The following is a 15888-nucleotide window of genomic DNA, read 5'->3' as shown; positions in this document are numbered from 1 at the left end:
GGGGGGGGGGTGGCAATGTAATAATTATCCTGATTTGGCTTTGCCTTTAAAGAGAGAATTTTTTTCAGGTCTATCAAACAATTTTTAGTAATCCTGGAGGATTCTGCTGTAAAAAACTATTGCAGGTTTTTACTACTAAGAATGGAAACCACTACTCTTGCTTTGAGGAAAGTAGAATAATATCTATGTACTACCTGAGATCAGCTACATCTTCACCTAAATGATTCTATGATTCCATTATTCTACTTAATAACTTCATTCCCAGCTGTCACTAAAATGACCTGGGGTACAAACCAGTCATTTCTCCTAATAATAAGTCCCTTTCTCAAACTCTGTACCAGGGTGTCCAACAAGTTAATTAGCAGATGTGCCTGCCCAAGTGTTATCTCATTCCCTCTGGTTGACCTCAATGTTCTCAGAAGTCTGTCTGTTCCCCAAGGAGCAGAAGAGAAACATTACACTTAGAAAGAGAACTGCTGGTGGTGTGTACCATTCATATGAGATGCTAAGCAAATACTAAGTGAAGCAAATAAATTCATGCTTAAGTTTGACTCTAGGCTTTTTTTTTATCACTGATTTCAACAGGAGTTGAAGGTGATGAGTTTCATTATGTGAGAATGGGCTCGCTTGTAGCACAGTCTTGAATGTTCACTGACATTCAGACACAGCAGTCTGCATTGAAAATATGTTTTTCTCCCATGGAAGCTTAGATGGATGCAGAGGGTGATTCTGAGCTCATAATACAACTCAGTTGAAGATTGGTGGCCTCTGACTTGGATGCACTTTGGCTGTGCCCCCATTACAGGACACCAGAGCCAGGATACCCTGTTCTCCTGGCAAGAACAGATCTGCATTGTGAACTACAGACCAGAGTCTCCAGCCTACTGGGAATTCTGCCATTGGTTTGGATGCAAGACTGGATCATTACACGGCTGTAAATCTAACCTGTCTCAGTAGCTGTCAGGATCTGTCTTAAGAGGAAACAGGCTTGTGCTGTGTTAAAACAAGAGAGAAGGGAGCTGGGGCTGCTGACAGTGATGCAGGGCACAGTTAAATACCCCAGTGCTATGCTGATAGTCTGCAAAGGCAAAACCACCCAAGCATGTCACTCTCTGGAGTCAGCAAGGCAGCAGGAAATGCTCCCCTGCAAATGTGCCATGGGAAATTATACCCCTGTCATCCCTGGTGGCCCTGCACTGCCAGGGAGATGCTGGGAATAAGCCTGGTGCTTCTCCTCCTCCATCCACAGGGAAGGTGGGTGGCTCCCAAAGCCAAAAAGGTGTTGTGGGGGGGAGGAGTGGGGGTTATCTAGAATGAGTCAGGTTTTGCTGTCCTGCAGATCTCTGGGATGTCAGTACACAAACTCAGAGCAGAGTCAAGAGGATTGAGTCCAAAGTGCCCTGACTGTGAATTCCAGGAAGGAGGAAGCCTCAGTGATGATACTGTTTTTCAGGGTTGGACTCCGTGGGCTGATCAGCTACTTGGGAGAGGCAGTTGTAGCAACACTGCAGATGTCATTTATCTCTGAGTTTCCAGAAGCAGTGGGAGGGACAAGCACAGATCCACAGCTAGGAAAAGAAATCTGGAAACTCTTCACAGGCCCCAGGCAATGGGCTATTTAAGCAGATGCAAGAGCCTCCATCACACACAGCAGCATACAATGACCAGACAAAACAGGGGCCAGCAGTTCCTCACCTCTCAATTAAAACTAGAGAGCAAAGACTTGTGACAGAGTTGTGCTGAGCGAGTCAGAGACCTAATGAATTCACCTCTGTGCCTAGAAGAACTCCATGAATAATGTTCAGTGAGCGAGGAGACAGGAAGACTTTATTTTCCCAGTCATGGCTACAGTAGATTGCCTCAGGCTCTGTGAGGGCTGGCTGCTCTGTGGTTAACTCAGCCTCTTCAGCATGCAACTAAAATTAAACTTGCAGGAGTCATCACGACATGACAGTGATTAAAACCCTGGGCCCCATGGATCCCTCCCCATACAGACAGTATCTGTAGGCTGTTGACTTAAAGGCAGAGACATATCTAAGGGCAGCTGACCCTGAAACTATGACACAAACTATTTCCAAATGCACAAGAAGTCTATTTAAAACCTGCCCTCTAACATAAATAGCTCTTTTTATTCACAGGTAGCCCTCAGCCATCAGCTCTGGGCCGTGGGCCATGCTCTCAGGAATTACAGCACCTCCAGCAGTCACGTAGCTTTGCCTCTGGCACCCATTAAATAGCTTGCATTGCCCCTGCAGAAGAAGGGGTTTATTCACCCCTGATGCACAGCAGCCTCTGGAGTGTAATGCAGCAGCTGGTTTTAAAACAGCTTACAGAACAAAACCAGAGCTAGCAGATGCTACCTAGGGTAACATGAACACGACCAATGTAATTACAGCAGCCGGACTGAAACTTGGCAAGGTCACCAGTGACTTTATGGCAGCAAGCAGCACTGTGGGACCTTCTGTGAGCACAAGTTGTTGCTATGTCATTTGGTCCTTCTATCTAAATGATGGCATCTGCTGCAAGAAAATACCTTCCAGCTCCATTTCAGGACATGACACCAGGGTGTTGGTGGTTAAGCACCTGGTGAGCTGTTTACTGAGGCTGATCAAGTTCTCGTTTTGCTCTTGTCTGAACAGTAAGATAGAGCCTGGCCAGCTGCATTTGGCTGCCCAAGAGCTGGAGCAAAAGGAAAGGGAATTGTGTGTGAACCTCTCACATAGGCAGCGACTGGCTCAGGGGGTCGCACCACAGGAATTGCTGTCCCCCAACAAGGAATGTTCCACAACAGGAAAGCCTTGGTTTGTGCTGCTGTTCTCCCTCCCTACCATTGAGCCATTTAGGGTAGGAGCAGCTTCAGGCAACAGAGATCCCCATCTCTCCTCTGAAAAGACCCCTGAAGTGAAGATCTAGATTTGCAGTATTATTCCAGAGCAGCTGGGGAACCTGGGCAGAGCTGCTGCTGCAGCATAGATGGAGAGATCAGTAGGTGACAAACTTGCAGATGACAGATGACAGCAAGCTACTTATGACTCTGGTTTTACTTCAAGTGATGCTCACAACTTGTTATCCTTGCTAGAAAACCAACTCTTCCCAACATGTTCATCCTTCATTAAACCTGCAAGTACCTACATTCTTCCTAGCCAGTGCCTCAAGGCTGCACAGCACCTGTAGGATCTGTAGGTTATATTCCTCACCGTGGATCCATTCTGGCAGAAAGCTGCTGAATGTCAAGTGTTGTCCTTGAGAAGCCAAGACAGCAGATGGGAAGGCAAAATGACACTGAAAATATTAACCACTTATTCAAAATTATAACTCTATTAGGATCCTATGTTAAGCTTGTGGAGTGTTTTCTGCTGTGGTATGTACCAGCAGGGTTAGATTTTCTGTTGCTGAGCTTCAGATCATTTTATTCACTACTGATGCAAGGAGTTGCAAGCTCATTATGTGGGACATACCTTTTACCTGCAATGCTGAGAGGACACCAAGAGATGTGTCTTCTGCCTCAAGACAACCAAGATACTCTATTGAAATTCAGCAGGGAGGCAGTAACTGTGAATTAGTTTCTAAGACCAAAAAATTTAAACTCTAAAGTGTGAAGGGTAAGAAATACACAATTTACAATCTCAAGAATTATAAAACTTTTAGAAAGCCAAGCTGAAGTTAATGCTTGAGACTCCCATCCTTCCAAGTGGGATTTATGACAGTAGCTCTGCACAGCTTTGCCAGCCTGGGGCAGGACACTGCAAGTCCTTTGAATGATCACTGATCTCTGCAACCTCTGCCAAGATAACAGAGACACTGTTTGCTCTGATCCACCAGGGAATATCTGCTGGACAAGATGTCATATGTCTTTAAAGGGTCTAGTGAGTAGCTACATCCTCCAGAAACTCAAAGACAAATCATTTCTGGACTCTGAGATAGGCCTGGAATTGCTACAGGATCGGCTTTATTGACACAGATTAGCTACTCCAAAAAATAAAACCAGCAAATGAAGCAACAAGAAATCTTACAAAACGTAATAAAAAGCCCTGTAGCAGGAACAATATCAAGAACACAAACCAAACAATTACAGAAAAAAAATTGATCTAGCTCTGAAAATAACCCTGTTCTGGGTAGGAGGCTGAGTTAAATGACCTCCAAAGATCCTTTCCAAACTAAAACTGTCTGTAACTCTCTGAATTTAGAAACTACAATTGATGCTTTTCATTTCTCTAAGTCACCAGAAAGGCAAGTGCTCAGCTTGAAGAGATGTCCATTCCCATCCCTAAACTGAAAGGGTTTGGCTTCTCTTAACACGGCACAGACCAAATAGTTGGTCCCTATGATAAAGTCAGTACTTGCCAGCAGTCACCCCCTCCCTGGGATGTGAGCTCCCAATGCACCTGGAATAGGAAATACTCTGGGAAGATGCTCATCAGCTTTAACACCAGTCTCCTGTTTCCACTCATGCACAAACCTACTCCACATCTCCGTGTGTACAGAAATTCCTCTGGGCATGTAAGCACATGACCTCAACCTTAAAAGCTGAACTCCCAACAACTTGGGAAATGTATCCATTATTTAAGCATGCTTATATTATGCATTGCTGCAAATGTTTTGCCCAGAATTTTGCTCTGATGCATATATAATCAACCAACTAACTGCTGTGCATTTGTTCTTACTTCACCCCACACCCAGAAGCCAAGCTGAGACTTTTAATGTTCTCACAAATACTCCAGCAACAATCTGAGTGAAGGCATCACTAACACCAGGGGTTTCAGAGAAGCAGTTAATTAAGTGCATCTGTTCTATTTCAGTCACACTGATTTGACAGAAATCATAATTTAGGGCCAAATTACATCCCAGATCCTGGCAAAACAAGCTGAGGGAAGAATTTGGCCCTGCTGCTTTCCAGCCTGACAGTCACCAATGGATTCCCTGTGTGCTCAGTGACAGCTGTGCTGAACCCTCTGTCAGTGGGAACAAGGAATGGGCCACATGCTGGGTAATACCCTGCAGAACAGACAACCCTGCTGCAGTCAACAAGACTGTTTTCAAAGCAAGTCTGCTCTGGGGGCACAGGGTGCCCACTCAAAATTATCCTGTGAATTTCTTCCCTCCATGGGCAAGGTGTGTTACCTCTTAGCAAGCTGGATTTAGTTCCATCACTGTCAGATCAGTGAAATAATGGAAGTGGAAAAGGAACTGGGAAATCAACTGTCCCAAAATGTGGTGGGACTTCCAAACCCTGTGCACCCATTCATAAGAGCTGGCTAGAGTGAAGCTAGGCCAGCTTGGGGCTGTTGCAGTACTGGTGGTTGGACTGGATGGTCTCTTTGGGTTCCCCTCTAACCTTGTATTTCTACGATTTCACAGTGGCTACTGAAGAGTGATTTATAAATTCCCACCCCTGCAGACTAATGTTATATTAGGACTATGGGCTCCTTTGTACTTGAGGTTGAGAGTTCAACTGCAACACGCAGCCTAAGAAAAGGCTGGAGTCAGAGGGATGTCTTCTCCTGGCTCTCACAACACAGAGGAAGAGGTATTTCCAGGTGGAGCCTGACAGAAGACAGGACAAAGCCTTTACATCATTTCCTCAGGAGGGCACCAACTCAGCCATGCCAACATACCCCTCAGAGCTACAGGAGAAGGAAAACCAAGAGTCTTCAATCTGCTTTAATTCCTACCCCACACAAAAGAAAGCAGAGGAGGTTACTACAATTCTCTTCCTTCATGCTATGGACCAGCAGGAGGAGGAAAAGGCAGTTTTCATCCTGCTGTACTTAATAAGCACAGAGACCAAGGCATGGTCTTCCACATGGAAACCATCTCCTCAGCTTTGAGCATCTTTCTTCTCAACTATGAGCGATTTTGGTTGCACTTAACACTACTGTTCTGTCATAAATGGAGCAGAACAGATTAATTAATGACCTGATCCAGACAGGAACATAAAATACAGAGATATTATAGAATATAATAGCAAGATTATAAGCAAATTATTGACCTTTTCAACTCAGTTAGAAACACTTTTAACAATAATTTATCCATTTATTCAAGCATATATCACTCATCTGTCAGACTTCTGAAAGCTATTTATGAATGAGATATTCTGCAGCATGACCTTTATTCTGCCTCCTGACACCACAGGTCAAACTGAGAAGAACAGTGATCTCAGCCCACAGAAATCAGGTTGCTTAAAGGGATATTGCCACGAGAAAACCTACCTGAATTTTTTGATTGGAGACTGCTTTTCTTGTGCAGCTGCAAGGTGCCCAGAATAATAAATGGGAAAAACCATAATGTTCCAGTTTGTTGAGAACCAAGTCATGAAAAAAGGACAGTCAAAGGTCTCATACGTGATTTTGACAAACTGTGTGGTCCCGACCCAGGAGGAGGAGACAGACAAAATGATCAGAAATCTCCAGATAAGCTTGAGAAAGGTGGATGTGCAAGACTGGCATCGTGTCTGTCCTTCAGCTTCTTGGCTGTTGCTCTCTGTGTGCGTTTGTGTTCCTTCTTCTCCTGGAGAAATAAAATAAGAACAGAGAAGAGTTGCACACACAATGAATGCATTCAAAACAATTCTTGCCTTCTCCCTGTCATTCTTCCATGCCCACAAACACTGAAATCCCCCACAGAAATACTTCAGTAATCTCATTTCAAGGGATAAGAACACAATACTGAGGCCTGAGGTAACAGCATTCTGGTTAAGCTGTAGCTACTATTTGCTTTATCAGCCTTTTCATCTGTCAGCCAAACCTCTAGAACAGACCTACATCCTTGGAACCAATGACTTTATAAAGTCAATCACACTCTGTGTGTGTGAGCAACACAAAAGCTATCTGAGCCTGGACATCTGAAGCCAGGAACAAGTTCTTATTATTCAAAATTTTAACTCCAGAATCACTTATTTTTATCTGCTAGCTGAGATGGGAAAATGAAACAGCCTGGTGGTTTTATATACCCAAGTGGAGAGAGGCTTTTTTCAGTCAACTTAGTGTATTTGCACTTTTGACCTTGAAAAAACAGAAACTGGACAAAACAGAAGCTCAGCATTCCTTGAGACAAACACATAAACAAGGAGGACAGTACAGTACCTTCCAGACCTAATCTGGAGACCAATGCAGATTTCCTAACAAGTGTGGACCATGTGGAGAACTTAATCCCACTGACTGACTGGTGACTTGGACTCCAGACACACCTTCCAGACATGTAACCCATGAACCCTACTTTGGTGTCACCCATCCCAGCTGGAAACACTGGGCTGAGCTGCACTGGATACTGAGGAGCATGGACAGTTGCCCCATGAGCTCCTGTGGCAGCTCTGAGCTCCAACCACTCACGCCGTTACACCACATCACAGCAGTTTGACAGAACAAACATGAGCTCCTGCTAAGATCTTGGCCTGCAGCCATTCTTAACTATTACTATCAATATCAGTCGCATCAACACATGGTGTGATATATATCACAGAACCACGGAATGGTTTGGGTTGGAAGGGACCTTCAAGATCATTTTGTTCCAACCCCCCTGCATGGGCAGGGACACCTCCCACCAGCCCAGGCTGCTCCAAGCCCCATCCAACCTGCCCTTCAACACTGCCAGGGATGGGGCAGCCACAGCTTCTCTGGGCAACCTGGGCCAGGGTCTCACTAACCTCACACCAAAGAATTTCCTCCTGATCTCTAACCTGAATCTCCCCTCTTCCAGTTTTAATCCATTTCCCCTTGTCCTCTCACTACAAGCCCTTGTAAAAAGCCCCTCCCCAGCTTTCCTGTAGCCCCTTCAGATACTGGAAGGCCTCTATGAGGTCTTGCTGGAGCCTTCTTTTCTCCAGGCTGAACAACCCCAAATAAAAGAACAACCCTATCTAAAAGAAACAATGTCATTGTGGATATTAAGAGCAGCTATAGATCCACTGCAGTGAGGGCATACACTATCCTACATTCAACCCCTTCAGACTCAGGCTTACTTTCCCTTCATATTACTGCTTCTGCTACAGCTATAAAGAAATGTCAACTGAGGTTCCAAGTTATTACATTAGACCAATATTACATCTAAAAAACCATTCATCATAGCAGGGAGCGCATCTGCAATCAAGGATTTTCCTAACCAGGACATGGAGCTTATTGTAATTTCAATTGCATGTTGTATTTTTTTTTCCCCCTAAAAATAATCAGCACTCAGTGCCTCCATTGTTTAGTGACAACTTTAAATACAATTGCAGGTTTATTAAAAACATACAGAGGATAATGAGACACAGCTCTGAAAAGGCAAGCATCATTTTAGCATCCTCTTTGGCTGCTGAGATAAAAACCCAGATATTTTTATGGTACTAAGAATGACTGACATCTTCTATTAAAAGGTAAATTACAGTTTATTTGCAAGTTTGAATAGCTTAAAAAGCCTATATTATGGATCATCCACTCGCAGGTTTTCCTGCAAAGCAAAACTACCATGGAATTAGTCCTTCTGCTGACAGTTAAAATAATCATACCTTAATAAAAGACCAAAGCAACTTTATGCATGTTTTCTATTTTGCAATTACCAAATAACTACATAATTGCTGCTGCTATGCATGACACTCCCATTGTACCTGCATTTTACAATCCCAGGTTTGAATGTTAAGGAGAGAAATAGGCAGCTGTTGCAAGTCCTACCTTAGATTAAAAGAGTACTGGAAGTTTTAGCCTGATTAAATGTTCAGTGGGGAGTTTTCATAAGTGCTTAATGGGTAGGATTCAATCCATGCAATGCAGTTAGCAAATAATTGTGTGTTCAAACTAAATATGTTGTCCAGGGCCCCTTTATATTTAATTATAATGGACAGGCACAGTGAGAAGGTAGCTGATTCCATCCTCATATATCTAAGCCCACTGGAAACACTCATCTCTCCCTAGACTATATATTTACATTTAATTTAAATGAAATTGAGACAGATCCCTGGCCAAAGTGGCTTGACAGTTGCTTTCAAAATCCATGGGATGTGCACACCTAAATCTTGGCCAAAGAACCAAAAGGACAAGGTAGAGGGTATCTTTAAAAATAATGACAGGGCTTGAAACTCAAAGACACATGGTGAGCAGGCTGGCAAATCATGCTAAATAGGTTTAAGGATTTCCAAGTCATGAAGTAAGCTGGAGTGAGCTAGAAAGTATCACTTGTGTTCAGGTACTGAATGAGATGCTAATAATAAGAAAACAAATGGATCTGCCAAAGTGGGTGATAGACAGTGGTTTACAACTAGCAAAGGGGTAGAAACCCCCTGTGTCTGACTTTAGCTCAGTCTGAAACAAACCCAGACTTACCCTGTCAAGAGCACAGAAACAACCTGAGAACTCAATGAGGACAAACCACCAGAGAAAGAATGCAGGTGACACATGGAGATGACACTGGTCAATGGCAAACTGTTGAAAGGCTGCTAGCAGAAATACCCCTGCACAGTCCTTTTGTCTAGACTAGAATTCTTGCTTGTGATGAGTCTGTGACAAGATGCTAACAGAAAAGCCTTTTGCTTTCTTTTTTCCAGATGAGTGAGATGAGGAAAACCAAAATTGACAGCTTTTCTTCTCAACTCTTTTGACTATTTGGCAGCTACATCCCAGAAAATCATATTCTTTGCATTTGTTTACCTGGTAGGTCAGTCCTAAGCCTCAGTGATGAGGAAGGGAAGATCAGGATAAAAAGGCAAATTAAATAATGCAAAACAAAAGCTTAGAAGAGTATGATGTCAAGGCACTGCTCTCTTCTCCACTGGCTCAAAGTCCCTTCTTGGAGAAGATGGCTTCTGATTTTGAATGTACCCTAGTGCCAGTGTGCAGAGTTGAGACTGGTATCTGCAAAAATGGGAATAGATCAGTTTTCTGGGATATAAGGAATGATCTTTACTGTAAAATGCTTTATCATCCACTCCTTGCAGCTTTTATGAGGGTTTCCATCAAGAGACTACACCTGGAGTACAAGATCCCTCCATCTTCCACCACAAGAAGACAAAGGCTGACTCTTGCTGCCATTGGCGGTGAAGTGACAAGAGGAAGGCTCATCTCCCACAACTCCAGCGTGCAAGGGAGATCCAACATGTTCTTCCTCCTCTTTTTGCTATACAGTATCTACACAGTCTTCCAAAGAACCCAGACAGTTAAATTAGTTCAGTCATTTAATGGCTCTCTCCTCCTCAACAGTAGAGTTCAGCAGACTCAAAGGCCTGTGGCTGCAAATTGGAACTGCTCCCATCCTATCCCTGCTGGTGATGGATGGACATCATGGTGAAGAAGTCAGTGTTCACCATACCTACCAGAAGGTTCATCTGAGCTAAACTTCTGCTGTTAAGTAGGTGACACATTCCTGATGGAAGCCCTGATGTGCAGCTGATTGATGATCTGAATTCTGATGGTCTTCCCTAGACATCCTTCCATCCTTCTCTTCCTCTTCATCCAACCGTCCATTTTGTGAGCTGAGAGTTGCCTTTGAGAAGGAACAAGGCTGGTGCTTAACGGTCCCACCCTCAGCCTCTGAAGCTGAGGAAACACAACCGCTTTGCAAAAACTAACTTGTGCACCAACATCAACCATCCTTTCAAGATCTTCTGCACTTACTGCCCTTGCAATTCCTCAGACACCTACACATTGCACCAACTGAGGCCCAGGCCTGCTCCTCCCATCCTTGCTTCCTTCCCGCCTCACCCCAGCTCGCACACAGCTACAGGAAGGCCTTTCAGGTGGCTTTGCCATTTGCAAACCAACATCAACGCGCTCGGATTCTGCCCCATCTTTGCAAAGACAAGAGGAGAGAGGCCCCTTGGGCTGGGAATGCAGCGGTGGTGCCTACCTGATCTGCTCTGCCTCTCGACTCTGCTGTGCCGACAGATTCCCGAGGGACTTCGATTCTGCAGCTCAAGAATGGGAGCAGCAGAATCTTCAGCAACAGATAGAGGGGAGAGCTGCCTAGTCATGCCTCTGTGTCTGCTGGGGCAGTTGCCTCCTGGCTTGCATTGGATGACAGATGATCGTGAGGCACCTGAGAAGAAAGAGTTTGCATCAGTTTGGCTGAAAACTCCCTGGAGGACGGCGGGGCTTTCAAACACCCTGTCAGTGAAATGCATACAAACAGGTCAGCGGGAGAAAGGAAGCAGGCTGCAAAGAAAAAAATCAAGGTTTCAGCTCTGGTCAGAATAAAGTAAGTCAGTAAGTAAATAAATACTCAACTCTCTCCCCGTTTAAAGATAAAAAGGTGCTGTACGAAAACCAGTTTTCCCCTGAGGCAATGGGAGCCCTGTCCTGCAGTGCATTCTTAGCTCCATCCATAGGGTCTGAACAGTCAAAGGAATTTGTACTCACGTGGGCCCCTTCCTGAGCACTGACACTGAATCAGACCAAGCAGAGGTCACCACTGTCCCTTAGGGTGGAATGGACGGCTGAGGAACCAGAGCTTCCCTGGGTCAGTGCTGAGAGCCTCTCCAGGGGAGAGCTTCCTCCTTCCATCCTCCTGAAAGATCCTTGGGACTTTTGTATGGATTGAAGCCACAGTCACCGAGAGCCCTTTTGGATGAAGATTCTTGCTGAAGTATTGAAGATGCCAGTTTTAAGCTTTTACGTGCAGCAAATCAGAACTTCCACATCTTCAGAGAAGCTGCTCTTCTGCTAGGTGCAGACAACACCAAGATGCTGCCTTTCACATGGAGGCACAAGGCAGCAGAGATGGCCCAGGTCCCAGAAACACCAGTGGTAGCAGATGAAAATTTTTCCAGTGAGTGGGACACCACATTTTATGAGTAAGAGGTTGAAGGACTGCATTAAGAACCAGCAAACCACAGAAAAGAGTGCAGTGCTGGATTCTGGCAGAGTGTGCCTGGTGATCTTGCATGTATTCCCATATTTATTGAAGGTGTCTGTATAAGAGGTCAACACACAAGCAGCACAGGGGAGTCCTCTTCTCAGGTGAAGAATTCAAGGTGACAGGCCATTTTGGTGTGTTCATGATCAGCTGAGATCACCCATCACTTGTTTTGCAGCTGCTACTTCAACTGGTGACCATCTTACCTAAACTTGTGGAAGAACCATACACCCATAGCAGCCACTGTCCTTACCGTGGCTAGAAAGGATTTAATTTTATCATTACACCTACCTCATATTGTAAAGAGCATAAAAACAAACAGAGATCCCATGCATAAGGTGCCAACTGTGCAACAAATATGGCACATATCTCAGAGGGCAACATTCCTCCTTGCAACATGAACCACTGCAGTATACCTCATGCAAATAACTCCATGCCAAAGAACATAAAAAGTATATGCTAAAGGAAAGATTGTATTCAAGATTCAAGAGACTACATGAATCAGGTCAACCCTCTTTTGCCAGAGGATGTTCAAAGGGTTCACATGAACTTAAATCTATGTTTGATTCACCAGGATCAAGGATCCCAAAGGAAGAGGTGTACAGAATATGATACTGTACAGAAAAATCCTCTTTCAGCCTACTTAGAGCCTGCAAGCTAAGTTTTTACCCACCAAGTAGACAAGTGACTGAACCAGCAGCTAACTCCCTAGAGATCATCTATTTCACAGATGCTCTTCCCTTTCTCTTCTGTTACTTCTCTGTTGTCAAACATGGATAACATTATCCACTTCATAAGACTTTGTAAAGATCTTGCAAGTCACTCTGAAGTTGAAAAGAACATTAGAAATAGCAGCCTTTGGCCATTTGCTCCATCTCAGATCTTTATTTGACAGCTGAAAGTTAGTTCCAGCTTTCATGAAGTTAAGACACTCAGTACATTTTGGACTAAAGACTAAAAAAGGAACTGAAGATTTTTAAGGTCTTCAAGAAGATTTATCTTTCAGAAATCATTTGCTGATTGCCTGTCCTTGGAGAAGCAGCCACCAAGGGGCCTACTCACTTTGATACGCATCATCTAAAGAGATGTCATGAAGTTGAAAGACACGTGCTACATCTCCATTCAGATACAATTTAGAGCAAGATCAAGATTCACATTACACTCAGCACAAGCCCAGCAGGTGATCTGCAACCAGGATTTCAAGGAAACTTCTTTTCCCTCACATGCAAAAAAGAGTTCCGAGTTATTTATATCTGGTACAACAAATCAGCATCAATCTAGCCTTGTACATTGAGAAACTCAGCAGTTGAGACCAAAACCTGCAATTCCAGAGATTGCATTTAATCAAAAGTCATTGCTTGATTTACTGAAATTTTCTTCCCTCACACTTGAATCAGATAGCACACCAATTTATCAATATTTTGTTGTTATAGCTGGAAAGCCTGGGTTATCTAATGCTCCTGAATCTGAACATATTTTAAGGATCTACTTGGACAGGGAAGGATCCACATGCTGGGCTATCTTACCCAAAGCTAGTATCAGCAGCAAGTGTGTGCAGTGTTACCCCACATGACAGGAAAGGAAGGCAGAACTTGTGTAACTCCAGTTCTTTCTCTTGCACAGCAAGTATCTGTCATCAAGCAGGGATCCACTAAGAGCCTCCAAATTTAGAGGGATGGAGAGTAGCATTTTCCACTGAACTTTATAAATGCTATATGCTTAAGGAGACCTGAGGGTCTTGGGCAGCGAGACCATGTCCTCTCCAGAGAGGACACGAGCAGGGTGCTGTCACAACTTGCCATGTGCAAATGGAGGAACAACTATGTTATAAAAAGGTACACCTCCTTCAAAGCAAAGCAGGACTGGCACTGCTTGTGTTGGATTCCTTTGACTATTTTTAGTTGTCAGCCTTAGGATGAGAACAATAGTGCTCTGGGACCATCTGCATCTCCCTCTCTACAGGGACTCTACAGGGAATAGAATCACAGAATGGTTTGTGTTGTGAGGGACCTTTAAAGGCCATCTTGTCCAACCCTCTTGTAATGAGCAGGGACATCTTCAGCTAGATCAGGTTGGTCAGAGCCCCATCCAACCTGACCTTGGACAACCATCCCCAGCAGAGATGCTTACACTAGGTAGGACTTTATACCTGACCTTCTTTTACCCTGACTGCTCAATGTAAGGGGTTGCACAGATATCTGCAACTCATTGCATGCAGAAGTCTCATCCAGGTTCTGTAGACTGACACAGCCAATGCTGATCACGAACACAGTTTGTGGTTTTAGCAGAGATGAATCACAGGCTGAGAATGAATCTATATTCTGGGCATTTTTTAATATCTTAAGGGAATTCTACTGAAAGAGCTCAGGGAAAAAATAACAAATAGAACAAAACCTTTCCAAACTGCCAGATCTTGCTGCTAGAGATGTTCCTTCATGACTTGGAGGTTATAACCAAGTGTCAAAGCAACAACCAGCCCACAGAATTGACAAATACAGACCCCATGCATAAGGTGCCAAATCTGCAACAAATATGGCAGGTATCTCAGAGGGCAACATTCCTCCTAGAATTGACAAAGGATCAAGCATGTCTTACTGAATCAAACCCATCTGGATGACTTTTCATTATTGAATAAAAGAAGCCCTTGGGTTTCCAATTTTTCAAGATTACTTAAAATTTATTTTCCTGTTTCAACATATCTTTTTCCTTTCCATATCCTTTCTGCAGACTTTTACAGCATATGAAGTAAAGCCATTTCTCTGCACACGGAGCCCAGAGAGAAACCAGCAACCTGTGGCTTTCCACTTGCTTCTAACAAAGTCTCTCCTTGTCTTGCATTAATTATTATAAATTTATTCCATTGTACTTCAATTTAGCCAGGTAATTATGCTTGTGACTAAGCTAAATCCTATGATTAATAACACTGAATGTGACTTTTAATGTTCTTGATAATGCTCTGAATCCCAGTCAGAAGCAGGTGACCACCACGCACTGCAGGGGGCAGGGAGAGAAAAGATTATACTTTGAGGTTCAAAACCAATTATTTTAAGACTATTTTCACACATATGACATATTTAGCATATGGCAGAAGTGCTTGGAATAGGAAAAAAACAAACCACAACAATATGCCATTTTACTGGGGGCAACTCCTTCTGGTCTCAGTGTCCTTACTAAAAATGGATCCAATGGACTGTCAACAAAATCAACATAAAAATGCAGACCTGGAAATAGTTTTTATGGCCAAGTCATTACAGAATGTATTGTTTCTTTTTCTTTTCTTTCTTAAATAACTGCCCTGATGGAAATTTAGAACCTCTCAGACAGGTAACTGAAATTCCCTTCTGAAAGTCATCCATGCATTCATGACACTGGATTGCCAACACAAAGTATTTGCTTATTTGGGGACAGCAACATCTGGCTTGCTGGAATGTGCCAAGATGCATATTGTTTGTTTGGGTTTTTTTACTACACAACCAAACTGATGGTTAAATAGGTGATGTTAATGAGTTAGACAATTCCTTTGGATTATGTTCCCAAAGCCCTGCAGAGGGGTGGTCACCTGTGGCTACCACTGAGGTTGGGAGAGAGACCAGCTTTTCCAAAAAGTCACTCAAGGCATCCACAATCTGCCTTTGATTGATTCAGCTTTAAAATATGTTCATCTGACAGTGTCCTCAAAAAAAATCTCAGCCCCTAATATGTCACTGGTTTTGCATCGACAGAAAAGGTGTCTTCATTGCCCTGCTGTGGAAACAATTGCTGGGCTTTGACAGATGGATGGAGGTAGAAGCCAGTTGGGTGTTACGTGGCAAGTACGTCAGTTGAATGTTCCTGCTAAATTGGGCACCAGTGAAAGAATTGACAAGGTCTCCTTCTCAGCACCAGGGTACCTGGGAGGCCAAGCAGCCGCGGCGCTGACGGACTCGCTCCCACGTCCCAAGCCCATTGTTCCCAGCCACCTGTGCACAGCCAGTCCCACCATCATGAGGGCTGGAGGTTTTGGCAATGAAATTCTGGTCTTTACACCAGGCAGTGAGGAGAGGATAATGTGAATTTTGTGGCCAGGGAAAG

At 43.8% G+C, this 15888-nt stretch overlaps 1 protein-coding gene across 1 annotated transcript in view; it reads right to left on the bottom strand.

The window, feature by feature from the left end:
• The window catches only part of SLC35F4 (solute carrier family 35, member F4), a 131171-nt gene that overhangs the window by 13186 nt on the left and 102097 nt on the right, over positions 1–15888 (bottom strand). Inside the window, exons 3-4 of the mRNA XM_009996466.1 lie at positions 10813–11001; positions 6210–6507 (exon numbers count right to left, since the gene is read on the bottom strand). Coding sequence (XP_009994768.1) covers positions 6210–6507; positions 10813–11001 — 487 coding nt within the window. The remainder of the gene's footprint in view (positions 1–6209; positions 6508–10812; positions 11002–15888) is intronic.

Source organism: Chaetura pelagica, unplaced genomic scaffold (assembly GCF_000747805.2).
Source record: "Chaetura pelagica isolate M959 unplaced genomic scaffold, ChaPel_1.0 scaffold274, whole genome shotgun sequence".
NCBI classification, from domain to species: Eukaryota; Metazoa; Chordata; class Aves; order Apodiformes; family Apodidae; genus Chaetura; species Chaetura pelagica.
Note: the sequence above shows the minus strand (reverse complement) of the source record. Positions and strands in the feature narration are given on the sequence as shown.